The following is an 18065-nucleotide window of genomic DNA, read 5'->3' on the forward strand; positions in this document are numbered from 1 at the left end:
GTGGCATCTGGGCCGGAAGACGGCAAGGAGAACGACTGGTGTATAGCCTGCACAGAGGAGGAGAGGGCCGCCAGATTGGCCAACACATGCAGGAAACCCCCGAACATGGCCGATCCCAATTGGGCCACGTCGGCACGGTGCACTTCGTGATGACGTGCGTGCTCCTCCCGGGAAGCACGCACGGCATCACGAATCACAGCCGTGCGCATCGCGACCCCAATCAGGACCTTCTCCACACGGCCAGGGGTTCCCACGTCCGCAGGTGGAGGGGAGTCAGGTGACATGGACATCCCCTCTACCTGCGGACGGGCCTGGGACGGGGCATCCCTGCTGGTGCATGGTGGTGCACTCACAGGGTCAGGGACAGCGACATGCACAGGCCCCTCCACGGTGACCTGTGCTGCCTCCTGCCCCTGGCCCTGGACTGCACCACTTGCACCAGCAGGGATGCCCCCACCAGGCCCCATGTGTGCCCCAGTGGCGGCCTCCTCCTCCTCTGTGCAAACCACCAACCTGGATGGCTCCTCACCGTCTCCCACCGTAGCAGGCCCCTGTGGGGGCTCACCCACCCCTTCCGCTGCAGCCGTGGGGGCATCCCCGCCGCCTTGCTCCACAGCGCCGTCTCCGCCCTCTTCTTCACTAGCCGCTGCGTAGAGGGAGACAAAGAACACAAGCATCAGGGTACTGTACAATGGTCCCCTAGACAGGAAGCAATAGCAGATGAGCACCACTGTCAAAGTACACTTCCAACAAGTCCCTCCACAACACATGGGTCAGTCCAGGCAAAACACACACAGTAACAGGCATGGTGCATGCCATGGACATTTCCATGCATGTCCAATGGACTCTTGAAACATTCAATGATATGTAACTCACATGCATCATGGCTCATGCCTTTCACATGCACACACTTCACCTCAGTCACATCCATCTGGCCCCAAACACAACAAACACAGCGGATACAAGGGTAATTTGGCTGCTCCACTGAATCTGTGCATTGTCACACACATGTGTCATGCATCCATGGCATGCACAAGTCACAGACACGCAGGTCAGGCACACAGACATGGCTACCATATATGTACCTGGCATCAGCACCCATCCCTCACCCCCACCCATGTCCCGGCACAGAGACTGGCATGCTCTCATGTTCAAAATCTGCATAGGGCTCCCCATGCGGCATTTGAACACATGCAACAACCATGTGGGTCACACATCACTGGTTGCACATGCATTACCATGATGTCCCTGCACACATACATGCATACATGGCCTATGGCACACATACAGGCAAGTATCATAGACCCAGCACACAGCAACATGCCCTGTCTCACACAGTAATGCTTGGACACTTACCGCTCAACTCCAGACGGGCCTCCCTCTCAAGGATCTGGGCGTGGAGCGCTGGGCGTACGCGTTCCAGGACCCTCATCTGGATGGAACTCATGCGGCCCCGGCCCCCCTCCACGAGGCGCCGGGCCTTCACAAGGGTCCTGGACCTCAAGTCCTCCCAGCGCTTCTTGATCTTCTGGATGTTGCGGGTTGCCACCCCCTCCGCGTTGATGGCAACCACACAGTCGGCCCAGATCCTCTCCCGTCCTTCCTTGCTGGCGCGGGACGATCCAAAGAGGGCATCATACTGCCCCAGGACATGCTCCACCAGGACACCAACTTCGGTGGCAGTGAAGCTGGTGCCCCTCTGCCCCTCTGGCCTGGGGTTGCCACTGGTGCCAGATGTGGAAGTGCCCGACATGGCAACCCCAGAGGCAGGTGTGGGTGGGCAACTGGGTCCTGGGGCTGGGCTGTGGAGCGATGTAATCCCAGTCGGGAGTCTTCAGTTCCAGCAGGGGTGGACACAGCAACTGGACCCCTGCAGATGGCTGATGTGCAGGCACCAAATGGCAGGGCACGGTGGCAGCAGGCAGGCAGGCAGGCAGGCAGCAGCAGATGGCACGTGGGAGGCTGCTCGGGGCACTGGGGGGCAGTAACTCGGCCTTCTGGGCAGGAGCGTGGTCTTCCGTGTGTTTTCGCGTGGCCAGCTTGATACGGAGTGATTTGGCACGTGAAAATCCGGCACGTCAGCGTGAAATCCGAGGAAAGGCCCTTAGCGCGTAAGCGCGTCAGCACGCATACGCGATTCTATTGGTCCAGAGTCCCTCAGCGCGTAAGCGCGTATGTGACGTGACCCGCACGGGTGTTCCCCACTCAGCACGTGATGACGGAGCACACGTGTAAATACTGCACGTCAGAGTGTCATCGCGTGTAATTGGACAAAAGTGCGCGTACACGCGATTGGCCTATGTACGTGTATTTCAGGGGTGCGCGGGCACTTACACACGCAAGTACGTCAGCGCACCTGTATCCCGTGGTGCGTGGGAATTTCACACGCTATTGGACTGGGAACCAGGTGTGCGCGGGTCACACGCTCGCCTAGAACACGCGCAAAGCATGAATTTGCGCACTTTAACAATAACAAGCTCAGACGCCAGGATGAACATACCGTTCCTAGCAGCAGTGGCAGTGGGCTACCAAAGGAGGAGGAGGAGGATAGTCAGGGCCAGAATATTCACACCCAGAACCAGCCTTTTCGGGATGCCTGATGACCAGGTGTATGGAAGGTACAGGTTTCCACAACACATAATACTGGACCTGGTGAGTGAGTGGGAGGATGACCTCACATCACCCACCCTGTGCTCCCAAGCACTCAGCCCCCTGGAGAAGGTCCTCAATGTACTGCACTTCTTAGCCACTGGATCATTTCAGCGGACAAGTGCCATAGTGGGTGGGGTGTCACAGGCCACCCAGTCACGCTGCCTACACCAGGTCTTGAACATCATCACTGCACGCCCATCAGTCCGCAGGCACATATACCTGCCCAGAACACCTGCAGAAAGGCATGCTGCCGCCCTGGATTTTTACGGTGTGGCACGATTCCCCAAAGTGCTAGGTGCCATCGACTGCACCCATGTGGCTCTACGTCCCCCCAGGGCATCTGAGCACATCTATAGGAACCGCAAGCACTGGCATTCCATCAACGTCAGGTAGTATGTAATGCCAAGGGAATCATCACCTCAGTATATGCCAACTATCCCGGGTCCACCCACGACAGCTTCATTTACTGAATGTCCACCCTATGCCGGGACCTAGAAGCTGGGCGGCATGGCGATACATGGCTGCTTGGTGAGTATGTATGCCACTGCACATGCATGCATGTTGGATACTGAGCAAGGTCACAACCCCACCAATGATACCAATCACCACCTCCACAGGGGACAGTGCCTACCCTCTCAGCCCCCACATGATGACGCCAATTCGGAACCCCACCACGCCACCCGAGGTAAGATATAACACAGCCCACATTACAACCCGGGGCATAGTGGAGCGCACATTCGGAGTGCTAAAGTCACGCTTTCGCTCCCTTGACCGTTCTGGCGGGCAGCTGTTATATGCTCCCCCAGTAGTGTGCAGGATCATAGTGGCAGCATGTGTCCTGCACAACGTTGCAACACGCCGGGGCCTGGCCGTGGACATGGTGGTGGCCCCACATCCCCAACCACATGCACAGCCGCTGCGCATGGGAGGGGAAAGGGCACGGGGGGAGGCAGCCCGTACACAGCTAGTGGCTAATTACTTCACATAGTAATCACACCCCTGTGGACTGCACACTGGTCTGGCACATTCCATCTGACAATCAATGATGACTCAACCTGACACTGATCCTGAATGTCTGGAGATTCAACCGTGAAAAGCATATCAGCCTGAGATTGTTCACCTGGAAGTGTTACAATGTGTGCATCCCTACCCACACACACCACCAATGCAGTTTTGTGAAGAAACACATTCAAGGAGCTAAAATGAATACCCACTTGCTAAATGCAACAAGAGGACAGTGCCATGTCACCCAACCCATCCCCAGCACCGCCACACAACACACCGTGCCATGTCATGCTATGTGCAGGTAAACAAAGTAATCCCCACAACATGACAAGTGTCGCGATGTACAGTGTCCCCAATTGAAACTTGCTACACCTGAAATGCTCACTGTAATGCAGGACCAACAACAAACTTGAGCAGGTACTACCATTGACATGACTTCACTAATGTAATAAATCAGTAGTCTCACCACCTGGAAATGCCTGCACTCCCACCACTTCCAACTGTACAGTGTTGGCGCCATGTAGAGTTGTAGGTGCACTGCTGCCAACAAGGACCCCATCTGCAGACTAGAGGGCCTTGTGTAGACATGAGGAAGGGACCTGCAAATTGGGAGGCAGACACAGATGATGAGTTACACATCAATGCAACATGCAGTGTACAACACAACAGCAATATGCACTAGGAATGTATACACAGTATTGACTAGACTACCCACACATGTAGTGGGAGTCCAATGTCACCATGTACTTCAATGTCACTTGGGCACACCCTTTGCAAGCCCATGGAAACGGGAAGCAGGAGGGGTGTGTGTGACTCAAACCCAGGCATCTGAACCTAATACATGACAAGCCTGCATGTGCCCAGCCACAATGCAGTGTATGCCCACAGGAACCACGGAAGCCAACAAATTGTCCCAAAAAAATTGGGAAAAATATAAAAATAAAAATAAAAATAAAAATAAAAATAAAAAAAAATCAAAAATGGCCGTTAATGGGCCCGGGGGGTTGGGGAGGCCACCCAGGAGGTCCGAGGACAAGGTGCACACCAAAACCCACCTGTGTGGATCCTGGGAAAAAAAACACCTCCATGGGCTCATGGCCCACACGGCTACCCTATTGTGGGAGTATCACTGCTGTCGCTATTATCACCCTGTGCAGCTGCATCCGGAGGTGGTTGCACTATGGGAGGCAGCCCACGCAAGGCCCTACTCTGTTCCTCCATGGCTGCAAGCATGCGGGTGTGGTAGGTCTCGTTCTGGAGGATGAGGGTGCGGAGGTCCCCATGCAACAACTCACGGGATGCCCGGACCTCCGCCCTTGTTGCTTGCATCTCAGCTGAGAGCGTACGGGTGAGACGCTCCAGCTGCTGTTCTGTCCTTTGGTGTGTTGAAGCCTCAAGCTCAACAAGAGTCGTCCTGAGTTGATGTAGCTCCTGCCTCAGGGCTTCCCTGTGGCCCTGGGACTCTATGGAGATGGCCTCCTGCAGAGTCACCAGTGCCGCCCGCCTGTCCCTGTTGGACGCCAACATGTCCTCCCTGTTTGACTGGCAGATGGAGTCGGTTGCCTGCTCTAGTCGCTCCATCAGCCTTTCAGGGGGGACAATGGAAGTGGCCACCCTATCCATGGCCTGAGCCATCATCTCGGATGATGCTGCCTGTTGGGTAGCCATACCGTAAATGGATTGCTCCCATGCGGTATTGCCAGGTGGCGTACGGCCACCACGTCGGCGGGCACCACACCTGTCTGGGGCAAGGCGGACTGCGCCTTGCTGTGCCGGCACTGCCTGAGGCTGCAGGACTGCATTCCCCCTCTGATCTGCTGGCCCAGGAACAGGATCAGATGTCGCGGAGTGTGACCCTGCATCCGTAACCACCAAAGGCCTAGCTGCCAACACTGACATCCCCATTGAGGGTACTGACCCTGGTGCAGGTGGGTGGGACAGAACAGAATCCCTCCCTGGAACACTCACCTGCGACGGCACGTAGGTCTCATCATCCGAATCAACAGCTGGGTACAGCTCGGGGGAGGTGCAGCCAGAGACACCCCTTGAGAGCACGACCTGCAGCACTTGTGGGTTCTCACCCACCAGCACACCACATCCCTCACTGGTGGATGGTCGGCCCTCGGACCCCTCCTGGCTCTGCACCATCTCCACAACCCCAGCAGTATCAGGTGCGTCTTCCCCTGCAAAGACATAATAACAAAGAAATGGAAACAGCCATTAGCACCATGGCACACAATGAGGGCTGAGAAGCAAGAGAACCAGTACTTGATTGACACATGTCCCACATGACTAAGACCCTCCCATGCATGCACCCTCACTGCGTATGAAGGGCAGGCAAATGGCACACACTGATGACACAAAGATGGAAGAAGAACACATTTTCTGCATGCTGCCTGGCAGTGGCATCACACATTGGCCTGTGATTGCCAGGTGACACACACATGCCATCAAACAGATGGCATGTACCATTGCTATTGAGTGAAGATGGAGAGGAGGGCAGCACTTATTCATTCAGTCCAGTTCCCGCATGCAATAGCTTTTCTAATTCAAACAGGTCTGATTTTTCACCTGGAGCTGCCAGTCCAATATGGTCCAATTGCACAGGGACATGTGTGAACATATGATATCCAGGTAACAAAGTCACTCCACTTTACCATAGCCATGCCAGACATGTGACTAGAGGACTGAGGAATGCCTAGTATAAGTGGTGGAATGCAAACAATCTGTCTGAATGAACATAGAAAAATAAGCAACAATTTTGTGGCAAGGTGACACTTCAAGGGCAACTGGGGTGCTGTTGGGCTAGATGTCTACTGTTGGCAGAAGGGATACTGCAATGGCCATATGCAGCTGCGCAGGATGTATTGCATGAAGCACATGGCTGACCCATACGACTCAGGCGCACACACTCTCACCTGGCACACAAACAGATGCCCTCACACACACACCATGCACATGGATGACACACACATGCATGTGCACTCACCGGACAATGCCTCGTAATCAGGCAGATCTCCCACGCCTTGGATCTGTTCCTCCGTGACGTAGGTCCCAGCGACTGACTCATGTGGAGTGAGTTCCATGTCTAATACTGGAGACCCACCTCCAGTCACTAGAGTTGCGGCATGACTTGAGGCCAGCTTCTTCTTTGCCCTGCGCTTTAGGTCATTCCAGCGCTTATAGCAATCATTGGCTGTGCGCCTCACGATTCCAAGGGCACTTACGATGTCCGCAACGGTCTGCCAGTGTGCCTGGCGTTGTGCAGGTGTGGTCTTGGATCCTGCAACAATGACCATCTCGTTATCATGTCCGGATACATACTCGACAAGTGCATTCAGTTCGTCATCCGTGAAGCTGGGCTTCCTCGACGGGCCGGACTGTGTAGCCGTGTCTGGGGCACCCGCCCGTGCCGGACGAGCACTCTTCCTCTTCCGCTTGGAAGGTGGTGGTGATCCTGAGTGTCCTGCGCCGCTCTGGACACTAGGGGCAGGAGCCCTGGTGGGCTCTGTATCAGGTGTGTGGGATTGCACACTCAGCATGGGAGTTGGTGCAGGCATTGGCTCAAGTGTAATGGTGTCAGGGGGAATGTCAGCAGGATGGACTAGGACCGACACTGTCCTGGCTGGGTGTGTGAGAGCTGGGGTGGATGGAGCCGCAGCTAGCCCTGCAGCCTCTCCGCCCTGCCTACTTGGGGCAGCAGATGACCTTGCTGCCCCAGATCCACGTGGCATGATGGCATCAACGTGCACCAGCGCACGTGTCGTAGCCCTGCTGACCTGGAAGTCAGCCATGGAGTCAGCCAGGTCTGGTGCCACAATGGGCTGGTCCAACAACGGCTGAGCATGGATGGTGTCAGCCACATCAGCCTCAACGGGAGGGGGGAGGGGGGGATTATGGGTGCCCTTGACTGGTCCTCCACACATGGGGGGACAGGCTCACCCTGCAAGTTACGACCACGTCCCCTACCGGATCCACCACGGCCACCACTTGTGGCTCTTCCACCTTTGCCACCCTTACGGAATCCTCGCCTCCCAGCCATGGCACTGATATTAATGTGCGTATGGGAGTGGCTGTAGACTATTGTCCTGGGCAATTGGGGGTCAAAGGGGTTGGGTACCAGATGGTAATTGTACCCTAGTGCTCTAGCAAGGCTGAATGTAACCCCTGGGGAAAGATGACGGGTCACGCAACGCACAGGAGGCCCAAAAAAGGGAGATGACGTGCACGCAACCCCTCCTAGACCACGTGTGCAGAAAGAAAAACCTGCACTACGCTGTGGCACCCAGTAACACAAGAATGAACGTATGCGTGTCACACGCAGCCTAAAATGACCTCTGAAGGGGTAGGCTACACACGGGGCAAGCACAGATGTTAGATACGTGCGTGACTCACCGAATGCCAGGTAAAAGAGCGTGAAAAATGAGCGCGTTTGGTTGGCAACACCCCCGCCAAAAGAAGATATGTACGCTGTCTGAGGAGACAGGACAACAGTAGAAGGGAACACTGTTTGAGGGAACAGGCCCAGGTAAACCAGTACAAGAGAAAAAAGAGAAAAAGCTGTCAGAGGTAACAGGGAGTACGAACTGGAAACGCCGTGAAGTAAATCGCGTGTGAAACGACAAGAAGTACAGAATTCACCCACTCGCTCTCCACGAAAAGCACGTACAAGGAATTGGTGTTCTACACGTACCTTATATGCAGGCCCACACGTACAGCGTCACTTACGCGGCGTGTACGTGCTAGGCCCATTCCCACCAATTACACGCTTTGACACTTCTGCGTGTAGGTCCATTTTCACCAATTACACGCTTTGACACTTCTGCGTGTAGGTCCATTTTCACCAATTACACGCTTTGACACTTCTGCATGTAGGTCCATTTTCACCAATTACACGCTTTGACACTTCTGCGTGTAGGTCCATTTTCACCAATTACACGCTTTGTAACTTCTGCGTGTAGGGCTATTTCCACCAATAACACGCTTTGAGACTCGGACGTGTCACGCAACTTATTCCTACGCGTGCACGTGACTTCATAGACGCGCATACGCTGGTGACGCGTTTACGCGCTAAGGGCCTTTCATCGATTTACACGCAGACGTGTGGGATTTTCACGTGCAAAATCACTCCGTATCAAGCTGTCCACGCGTACACACACGAAAGACCACGCTCCTGCCCAGGAGGCCAAATTACTGCCCCCCAGAGCCCTGAGCACGCTCCCACCTGCCATCTGCTGCTGCCTGACTGCCTGCTGCCCACGTGCCCTGCCATTTGCTGCCTGCACATCAGCCAGGGGTGCTGTTGCTGTGACCACCCCTGCTGGAACCAAAGGCTCCCGACTGCTTTTCCGTCGCCCCACAGCCCAACCCCAGGACCCAGTTGCCCACCCACTCCTGCCTCTGGGGTTGCCATGTCGGGCACTACAACATCTGGCACCAGTGGCAACCCCCGGCCAAGGAGGCAGAGGGGCACCAGCGTCAGTGCCAGGGAAGTTGGTGTCCTGGTGGAGCATGTCCTGGGGCAGTATGATGCCCTCTTCGGAAGGTTGCGTGCCGACAAGGAAGGACGGACTCGGATCTGGATGGACATCGTGACTGCCATCAACGCGGAGGAGGTGTCAGTCCGCGACTACGAACGTGTCAGGAAGCGCTGGGAGGACTTCAGGTCCAGGACCCTCAACAAGGCCCGGCGCCTCATGATGGCAGCAGATGCTAAGGGGCGGGCGGGGCCACTTGTCGGAAGATCAGATGAGTGTCCTGGAACACATATCCCCAGCGCTCCACATCCAGGTCCTTGAGAAGCAGACTCGTCTGGAGTCGAGCGGTAAGTGTACATGCATTCTGATTGTAAGCTGTGCGTGTGGTGGTGTGCCAGGAGTGTGCAGGTTGAACATGTATTTTTATGTGGCCAAGTAGGGGGTGTGTACAGGGCTGTGAGGGTGACACATGCGAGGGGTCTCATGTGTGACACATGGATGGTGCTTGTGTGTGTGGCCTTGCATGGCACAGGATGTGGAGGTATGATTGTCAGGTGTGACATGGATGTCAATCGAGACACTGCGACAGTTGGCGGAGGTGTACACATGCATGCAGGTTTGGTGTTGTGTGTGCATGTGTAGTGTACTCCCTATGTTGCATGTGATGTGTGGATGACCTTTGGCTGCCCATGCTGTTGTATGTGAATGGATGGTGCTGGCTGTTGCATTATGGCTGTGGCATGGCTCATGTGTGCAAGTTGAAATGACATGTGTGTTGGGGATTGTGATGCCATGTGTGAGGTTTACCAATGCCATTCATGTATAACTGTCATGTGTGTATGAGTCCATTTTACAGTGCCCTGATGCCTGTGTTTTCTTTCTCCCTGTCTGCAGCGTCAACTGATGAAGAGAGCGGAGAAGGTGCTGTGGAGCACAGCGGCAGGGGTCGCACCACCAGCCGGAGACGCAAGGCCCGGATCCCCTCCCAAGTTGTGATCTCGTCGGGGAGTGAGGAGTCTGGTGCCACCTCCCAGGCCGCAGCTGGCGAGGGGAGGTCCAAGAGGCGGAGGTCGGAGTTGGACTCCTCGGCAGCAGAAGGGGCAGCTGGGACCCCACAGGGCCCAACGGGGGAAGATGGCACGGAGTCATCCAGGTTGGTGGGGGCCTGGTGGAGGGTGCCCCTGGTGGCTGGGGGGTGGGGGTGGTGGTAGACATGGGTGGGGGCCTGGTGGAGGCTGCCCCTGCACTGCTGGGGGGTGGGGGTGCAGGGGGACATGAGTGGGGGCCTGGTGGAGGCTGCCCCTGCACTGCTGGGGGGTGGGGGTGGTGGGAGACATGAGTTGGGCATGAGTGGGAGCCTGGTGGAGGGTGCCCCTGGTGGCTGGGGGGTGGGGGTGGTGGGAGACATGAGTGGGGGCCTGGTGGAGGCTGCCCCTGGTGGCTGGTGGGTGGGGGTGGTGGGAGACATGGTTGTGGGCCTAGTGGAGGCTGCCCCTGGTGGCTGGGGGGTGGGGGTGGTGGTAGACATGGGTGGGGGCCTGGTGGAGGCTGCCCCTGCACTGCTGGGGGGTGGGGGTGCAGGGGGACATGAGTGGGGGCCTGGTGGAGGCTGCCCCTGCACTGCTGGGGGGTGGGGGTGGTGGGAGACATGAGTGGGGGCCTGGTGGAGGCTGCCCCTGCACTGCTGGTGGGTGGGGGTGGTGGGAGACATGGGTGGGGGCCTGGTGGAGGGTGCCCCTGGTGGCTGGTGGGTGGGGGTGGTGGGAGACATGAGTTGGGCATGAGTGGGGGCCTGGTGGAGGCTGCCCCTGGTGGCTGGGGGGTGGGGGTGGTGGGAGACATGAGTGGGGGCCTGGTGGAGGCTGCCCCTGCACTGCTGGGGGGTGGGGGTGGTGGGAGACATGGGTGGGGGCCTGGTGGAGGCTGCCCCTGGTGGCTGGGGGGTGGGGGTGCAGGGGGACATGAGCAGGTGTGCAGGGTAGTCCCCTGTTTTGTGGGCTGCCTGCAGGGGCCGTGGAGGGTGTACAGGGAACACCTGTGAGGACCCACCCAGCCTAATCGCGTGTGATAATTCCCACGCACCCCTGTAATACATGTACCCAGCAAAATGGCGTGTGATAATTCCCACGCACCCCTGTAATTCACGTACCCTGCCAAATCGCGTGTGATAATTCCCGCGTACCCCTGTATTACACGTGCCCTGGCTAATCGCATGTAAGACTTCACGCGTACCCCTGTAATACACGTTCCCTGGACAATCGCGTGTTGAACTTCCCGCGTACCCCTGTAATACACGTACCCTGGCTAATCGCGTGTAAAACTTCCCGCTTACTCCTGATATGAAGGTTGCCCGCTTTGCGTTCCTTGTTTGGCAGCCCTGTACACTGGTCCAGGGTTAGCACAGCCCTTTGCGATGATTTAGCGATTTTGATGGCTTTTCCTTGCGCGAGGGCGTTCTTGGGGGCGTTACTGGCGCTGCTGCAGGCTCGCAGCGATACTCTGCGCCACGGCTGGTTTGGGAGCATGAAATCCATGAATACGCTGTGCGCGGAAATCGGTTTTAGCGCACGTGCCTGGCGCACACAATCGCACGCGGACACTCTGCGCCAGCCGCTTGCGACACTTTTCTGCGAAATTCTATGAATTACCCTGCTAATGTTTTTACCTCTTTTGCAACTTTAGTCGTGTTGCCCTCTATCACAAAGGATGAATAGTCATCACTCACTCTTTTGAGGTTTTGTGTTCCCCTGTATGATGAGTTCCGTTTTGTCATCGTTCAGGCATAGACCATGACGGGCCATCCATGCCTGAATGATGAGGTATATCTTATTCACCAAGGCCAAATCCGGTTCATAATCCCCCGTAAGTGGGATGAGAATCTGGATATCATCTGCATAGTTTGTGTAGGTGACACCAGAAGGCCAAGATCATCGAACAGCTGTACAGTAGCTGTAGGATGAAAGGAAAACTTAGTATAAGGCTGATGTGGGTAGACCTGAAGGAGTGGAATTAACAAAATAATGTTTTATTCTACAAAAAGATGAAGAAAATCACATAAGGATTCAGGGTAAATAATGATTGGTAAGGGTAAAAAAAAGACACCCCAACAATTGAAATAAAGGGAGGCATCCAGCTGAGTCCTGCCAAAGATGGTAATGCTGCCTATTGAGCTTCCTAACACCAACAATAGTAGAACACACTTTATGGTGGAAGCACCAGCTCCCTCTGTGAATAACTGATTCAGCCTCCCCTTCCTCCCCACTTCCATGAACCTACCAGCAACTAAAAATATCCCCCAGGAAACCTGGTGACTCATTTCACGCAATACAAACCGGAATGAAACTTAAAAGCATAACTCATCATTGCCCACAACAAAAATACCAGCAAAGATTCACTGATGCAGACAACAGGTTAGAAACGGAATGTCAGGCCTAGGTACCCACAAAAATTGATGCAAGCCACAAAATGTCTATGGAGCCAACTGACAGACCAAGAAACATGTATTTGATTGGCCGCAATAAAAAAAGAGGGGTTGGGGGGCACTAAACCAAGCATTTGTAGTAAGATTGCAAAATTAGCTAAAGAATGAGGTGCCAGAAACTTAGTTACAAATTCAAGCAGGTCTCTCCACTGGAAAGGTCAGGTATAAAGGTCCTTTAGTGCTTTAGATTTTATGCATGTTTTGGCCATAATATCGATACTATAGCGGAAGATTTTTGGGGTCTTCAAAGAAAATGTAATTTCATTCATTTTAGCAACAGTTTGATTGTTAAGAAATATGTGATCTTTTAAGAATGTATGTAATATATTTCAAATTATTTAATTATTAGTTCCTATATTTCGGTAGATAGTTTTCTTACAATCGTTTTGTTTTTCTTTCGAAAAATACTATTATGTATTTGTAATATTAAGTACTATCGTGGTGTTTAGGTGTGTTATGTTGATTACATATGTTCTTTAGGTTATCTTTTGGTGAAGGTTGTATTAAAACCATATCACAATTAAACAATAATTATAGTCATTATAATAAAAATCATCATCATGGTCCTTAGACATGGCCTTGGAATGTTCTGGTAAATTCAAAGTTCTTGAGTGGGGAGAAAAGCAACAGTTGCTATTTCTTTATACGGGAATACGTATTGTTTTTGGATTGTGGCAAAAGAAGGGTGTGTTTGGTGGAACGTTGGAACGCGGCAAATACTTAGGCCTGGATGGGGGCACTGTCTCCATCATCATCAGCGAGGATTTAGATATCATACACAGCCCTGGTGATGACGTAGTTCCTCTTATACAATGGAAACCAGCCTGGTGGTCAACAAAAGGGTGATCTTTAGAGTAGGACTGGGGCTAGTGTGTCACACTGCAATCAAGGAGTTTGGCTGGGAAGGCTAGACCGGTCTGTATGGTGGATCAAAGAACTCCCCTCCCCCCTATTCCCCTCCCCCCCAAAAGAGTTTAGATTCCAACCTGCTTGAAGAAAGGTGGCCGAACTAGGCTTACTGGTACGATCGGTCTTTTCTAGCTGTTTGATGGAAAGGCACAAAGAGAAGGTGTTCATTGGCAAAAGTGATGGTGCACGCTGGCATATCAGTCAATGTACAACATAAGCATATGAACAAAGCAGAATGCTTATTTCAATGGTGCACTGAGATATTTGAAACAGTGAAGTCATGATGCAGAGAAACACAATTGAGCTGAGACCATGGCTCAAGTCGGGGGTACACGCGGGGGGACGGAGTCCACCCATTTTATTTAGAGGGTGGACTCAGTCCCCCCCAGCTAAATGAGAAACATTTGATGTCCTCTTTGAATTTATGAATAAAAGCCGACCTCAATGATCGAACCGCAGTCGGCCTACGCTGGACACTTCACCACTGCACTATATAACCTGAAGAAAAATGACAAACTAAAGGTGAAATATCCCATTTCGGTACTGCAAGTCTCAGGCAAAACATGTGTATTGCTTCTCTGAGTTCAAAACATGCACATCTTTTAACGTTTTCAAAAACACTATTAGAAGAAAATAACCTGTCTTGGTTTTGTGTGTGTGTTGATTTAATGCGAGGCAAATACCATTCTTCCTGTGGGTGGTTAAGCCAATTTAATGAAATGTGCACATTTCACCTTGATATGCTAATTTCTGGCAACGTCACATCCCATTGAGTTTGTTGATGAGTCCTCCCACTTGAATTTTTAGGACTTGACCCCTGGCTGAGACCCCTAGGACATGGAAGTCAGTGGGGGTCATGGTTCCAGACCCCGTTGATCGGTAACATGGCTTTACAATTGGCAGTCAACTTTGACTGCCTTTTTACTGAGTCGCAGGATTTTCTACAACTTTTGAGGTGGAATTGGGGAGCTGTACGGACTTTACTCCTGACAACCCGACCACATTACTGCCAGCATGTATCCTGCTGACGGTAATGTAATGAATTCCTATCAGATCTGTTTGCAATGAGCACCCAGTAAACGCAGGGATATTCCATTGGAATCCATTGTTAATGCCTCCAACCATCGTTACCCTCTTTTACAAAGGTAGTGGAAAAGTTCAATGTAAACGCTATTTCACCTTTATTTTACTCTTTACTACGTGGTGGAACAGTTAAACATTGCACGTAATGTCTCTTCTGCACTTAAGTGCAAACCAACATGATCACCACTGTGCAATTCACAGTTCAAATGAAAATGACAAACACTGTAAAAAGTGGGGGTAGATAGTTTGACTATTTGGAATTTTCATAGCTTGAAACATATTCATCAATTTGTGGATTATGCAGCGTAGTCTAGACTATTACCTAATGTATATGCTCTAGCACCAGGATGACAAAGCCCACCTCGCTAACATATACGATCCTGGGCGGATTTCAATCTCTGGTTCCACAGTTCCAATATCTGCTGAAACAGGAAGCACGTAAAACAAGCGGTCCGCTAGTGTTAAGCACTAGGTAGAAAATGCTCGTAACTTGTTATACTGTCCTTCTTTGCACAGGCTGTGTTGCTGTCCTTCTTTGCACTGGCTGTGTTGAATTCCTTCTCTGCACAAGCTGTGTTGCTGTCCTTCTTTGCTCTGGGTGTCTTTGCACAGACTGTGTTGCTGTCGTTGTTTGCACTGGCTGTTTTGCTTTCCTTCTTTGCATTCTTTGCATTGGTTGTGTTGCTTTCCTTCTTCGCATTTGCTGTGTAACTGTGCTTCTTTGCACTGGCTGTGTTGCTGTCGTTCTTTGCACTGGCTGTGTTGCTTTACTTCTTTGCATTCTTTGCATTGGTTGTTGCTTTCCTTCTTCGCATTTGCTGTGTAACTGTCCTTCTTTGCACTGGCTGTGTTGCTGTCCTTCTTTGCACTGGCTGTGTTGAATTCCTTATCTGCACTGGCTGTGTTGCTGTCCTTCTTTGCACAGGCTGTGTTGCTTTCCTTCTTTGCCCAGGCTGTGTTGCTTTCCTTCTTTGCACAGGCTGTGTTGCTGTCGTTCTTTGCACTGGCTGTGTTGCTTTCCTTCTTTGCATTCTTTGCATTGGTTGTGCTGCTTTCCTTCTTTGCATTTGCTGTGTAACTGTCCTTCTTTGCACTGGTTGTGTTGATTTCCTTCTTTGCACTGGCTATGTTGCTTTCCTTCTTTGCACTGGCTGTGTTGCTGTGCTTCTTTGCACTGGCTGTGTTGCTTTCCTTCTTTGCATTCTTTGCATTGGTTGTGTTGATTTCCTTCTTCGCATTTGCTGTGTAACTGTCCTTCTTTGCACTGGTTGTGTTGATTTCCTTCTTTGCACTGGCCATGTTGCTTTCCTTCTTTGCACTGGCTGTGTTGCTGTCCTTCTTTGCACTGGCTGTGTTGATTTCCTTATTTGCACTGGCTGTGTTGATTTCCTTCTTTGCACTGGCTATGTTGCTTTCCTTCTTTGCACTGGCTGTGTTGCTGTGCTTCTTTGCCCTGGCTGTGTTGATTTCCTTCTTTGCACTGGCTGTGTTGCTTTCCTTTGTTGCACTGGCTGTGTTGCTGTCCTTCTTTGCCCTGGCTGTGTTGCTTTCCTTCTTTGCACTGGCTGTGTTGCTGTGCTTCTTTGCACTGGCGGTGTTGCTTTCATTCTTTGCACTGGCTGTGTTGCTGTCCTTCTTTGCACTGGCTGTGTTGATTTCCCTCTTTGCACTGGTTGTGTTGCTTTCCTTCTTTGCACTGGCTGTGTTGCTGTCCCTCTTTGCACTGGCTGTGTTGTTTTCCTACTTTGCACTGGCTGTGTTGCTTTCCTTCTTTACACTGGCTGTATTGCTGTCCTTTGTTGCACTGGCTGTGTTGCTTTCCTTCTTTACACTGGCTGTGTTGCTTTCCTTTGTTGCACTGGCTGTGTTGCTGTCCTTCTTTGCCCTGGCTGTGTTGCTTTCCTTCTTTGCACTGGCTGTTTGCACTGGCTGTGTTGCTTTCCTTTTTTGCACTGGCTGTGTTGCTGTCCCTCTTTGCACTGGCTGTGTTGCTTTCCTACTTTGCACTGGCTGTGTTGCTTTCCTTCTTTACACTGGTTGTGTTGCCGTCCTTTGTTGCACTGGCTGTGTTGCTCTCCTTCTTTGCACTGGCTGTGTTGCTTTCCTTCTTTGCACTGGCTGTGTTGCTGTGCTTCTTTTCACTGACTGTGCTGCTTTGCTTTTTTGCACTGGCTGTGTTACTGTCCTTCTTTGCACTGGCTGTGTTGATTTCCCTCTTTGCTCTGGCTGTGTTGCTGTGCTTCTTTGCACTGGCTGTGTTGATTTCCCTCTTTGCTCTGGCTGTGTTGCTGTGCTTCTTTGCACTGGCTGTGTTGCTTTCCTTCTTTGCATTCTTTGCATTGGTTGTGTTGATTTCCTTCTTCGCATTTGCTGTGTAACTGTCCTTCTTTGCACTGGTTGTGTTGATTTCCTTCTTTGCACTGGCCATGTTGCTTTCTTTCTTTGCACTGGCTGTGTTGCTGTCCTTCTTTGCACTGGCTGTGTTGATTTCCTTATTTGCACTGGCTGTGTTGATTTCCTTCTTTGCACTGGCTATGTTGCTTTCCTTCTTTGCACTGGCTGTGTTGCTGTGCTTCTTTGCCCTGGCTGTGTTGATTTCCTTCTTTGCACTGGCTGTGTTGCTTTCCTTTGTTGCACTGGCTGTGTTGCTGTCCTTCTTTGCCCTGGCGTGCTTCATGTTCATCCTCTGACAAACTGGCCTGCCGCCTGCTCCAAAGGCAGTATCGGCTCTTCGTTCTCACCAAGAAGAGAGCCCTTATCCAAGCCCGCATCTCTGCGGCATCTAACAACTCCGCCGAACTCTTTAAAATCTGCAAGGAGCTGGCCAACCCTGTTGCAGTCTCTACCTCTCCTGTCCCCTCCCAGGCCCTCTGCACTGCATTGGCCTCTCACTTCATCTCTAAAACTCAGGACATCCTGTCCTCGCTCTCCTCCTTTCACCTCCCTCCCTCCCTTCCCGGCTCTTCCTCTGGCCCTTCTGCAGTCACCCCCCCTCCCTCTTTCTCTGCCTTTCCACTTTTCTCTGCTGACGAGGTTTCCAGACAAGTCCGATCTATGAAAGTCTCGTCTAAACAGGTTCACCCCTGCTCCTCCAAAACTATCAAGGACCACATCGACTCCCTGGCTCCTGCCCTGGCTGACTTTTGCAACCACTCCTTCGCCTCTGGAGTCTTCCCTTCCCCCCTCAAGCACTCCCTTGTGCACCCTCTTCTCAAGAAACCCTCTTCCGACCCCTCCTGCCCGGCTAACTATCGCCCTATCTCCATCACTCCCTTCCTGGGCAAGCTCCTGGAGAAACTGGCCATCTCCCAGCTTAACCTCCATGCTGAATCTGCTGGTAGTCTTCATGACCATCAATCTGGTTTCAGAGCTGCCAGAAGCACGGAAACTGCTCTCCTGAACATCCGTGAAGACCTGCTCTTGAACCTCGATTCCAACACTCCGTGTGTTCTCATTCT

The 18065-nt window shown here is 52.5% G+C and overlaps 1 protein-coding gene across 1 annotated transcript; it reads right to left on the bottom strand.

Moving 5' to 3' along the window:
• Window positions 1-16603: 16603 nt before the first annotated feature.
• Window positions 16604-17284, bottom strand: LOC138447977 (uncharacterized). Its single transcript, XM_069604503.1, has one exon. The coding sequence runs from the start codon at window positions 17282-17284 to the stop codon at window positions 16604-16606; it is 681 nt and encodes a 226-aa protein (XP_069460604.1).
• Window positions 17285-18065: the final 781 nt, after the last annotated feature.

The sequence above is a fragment of the Ambystoma mexicanum genome, chromosome 3q (genome assembly GCF_040938575.1).
Source record: "Ambystoma mexicanum isolate Mex_15411 chromosome 3q, UKY_AmexF1_1, whole genome shotgun sequence".
Classification (NCBI taxonomy): Eukaryota; Metazoa; Chordata; class Amphibia; order Caudata; family Ambystomatidae; genus Ambystoma; species Ambystoma mexicanum.

Bases quoted from the DNA above. Each gene is read 5' to 3' on its own strand.
- LOC138447977 (XM_069604503.1), bottom strand. From the start codon at position 17,284: ATGAAGCACGCCAGGGCAAAGAAGGACAGCAACACAGCCAGTGCAACA.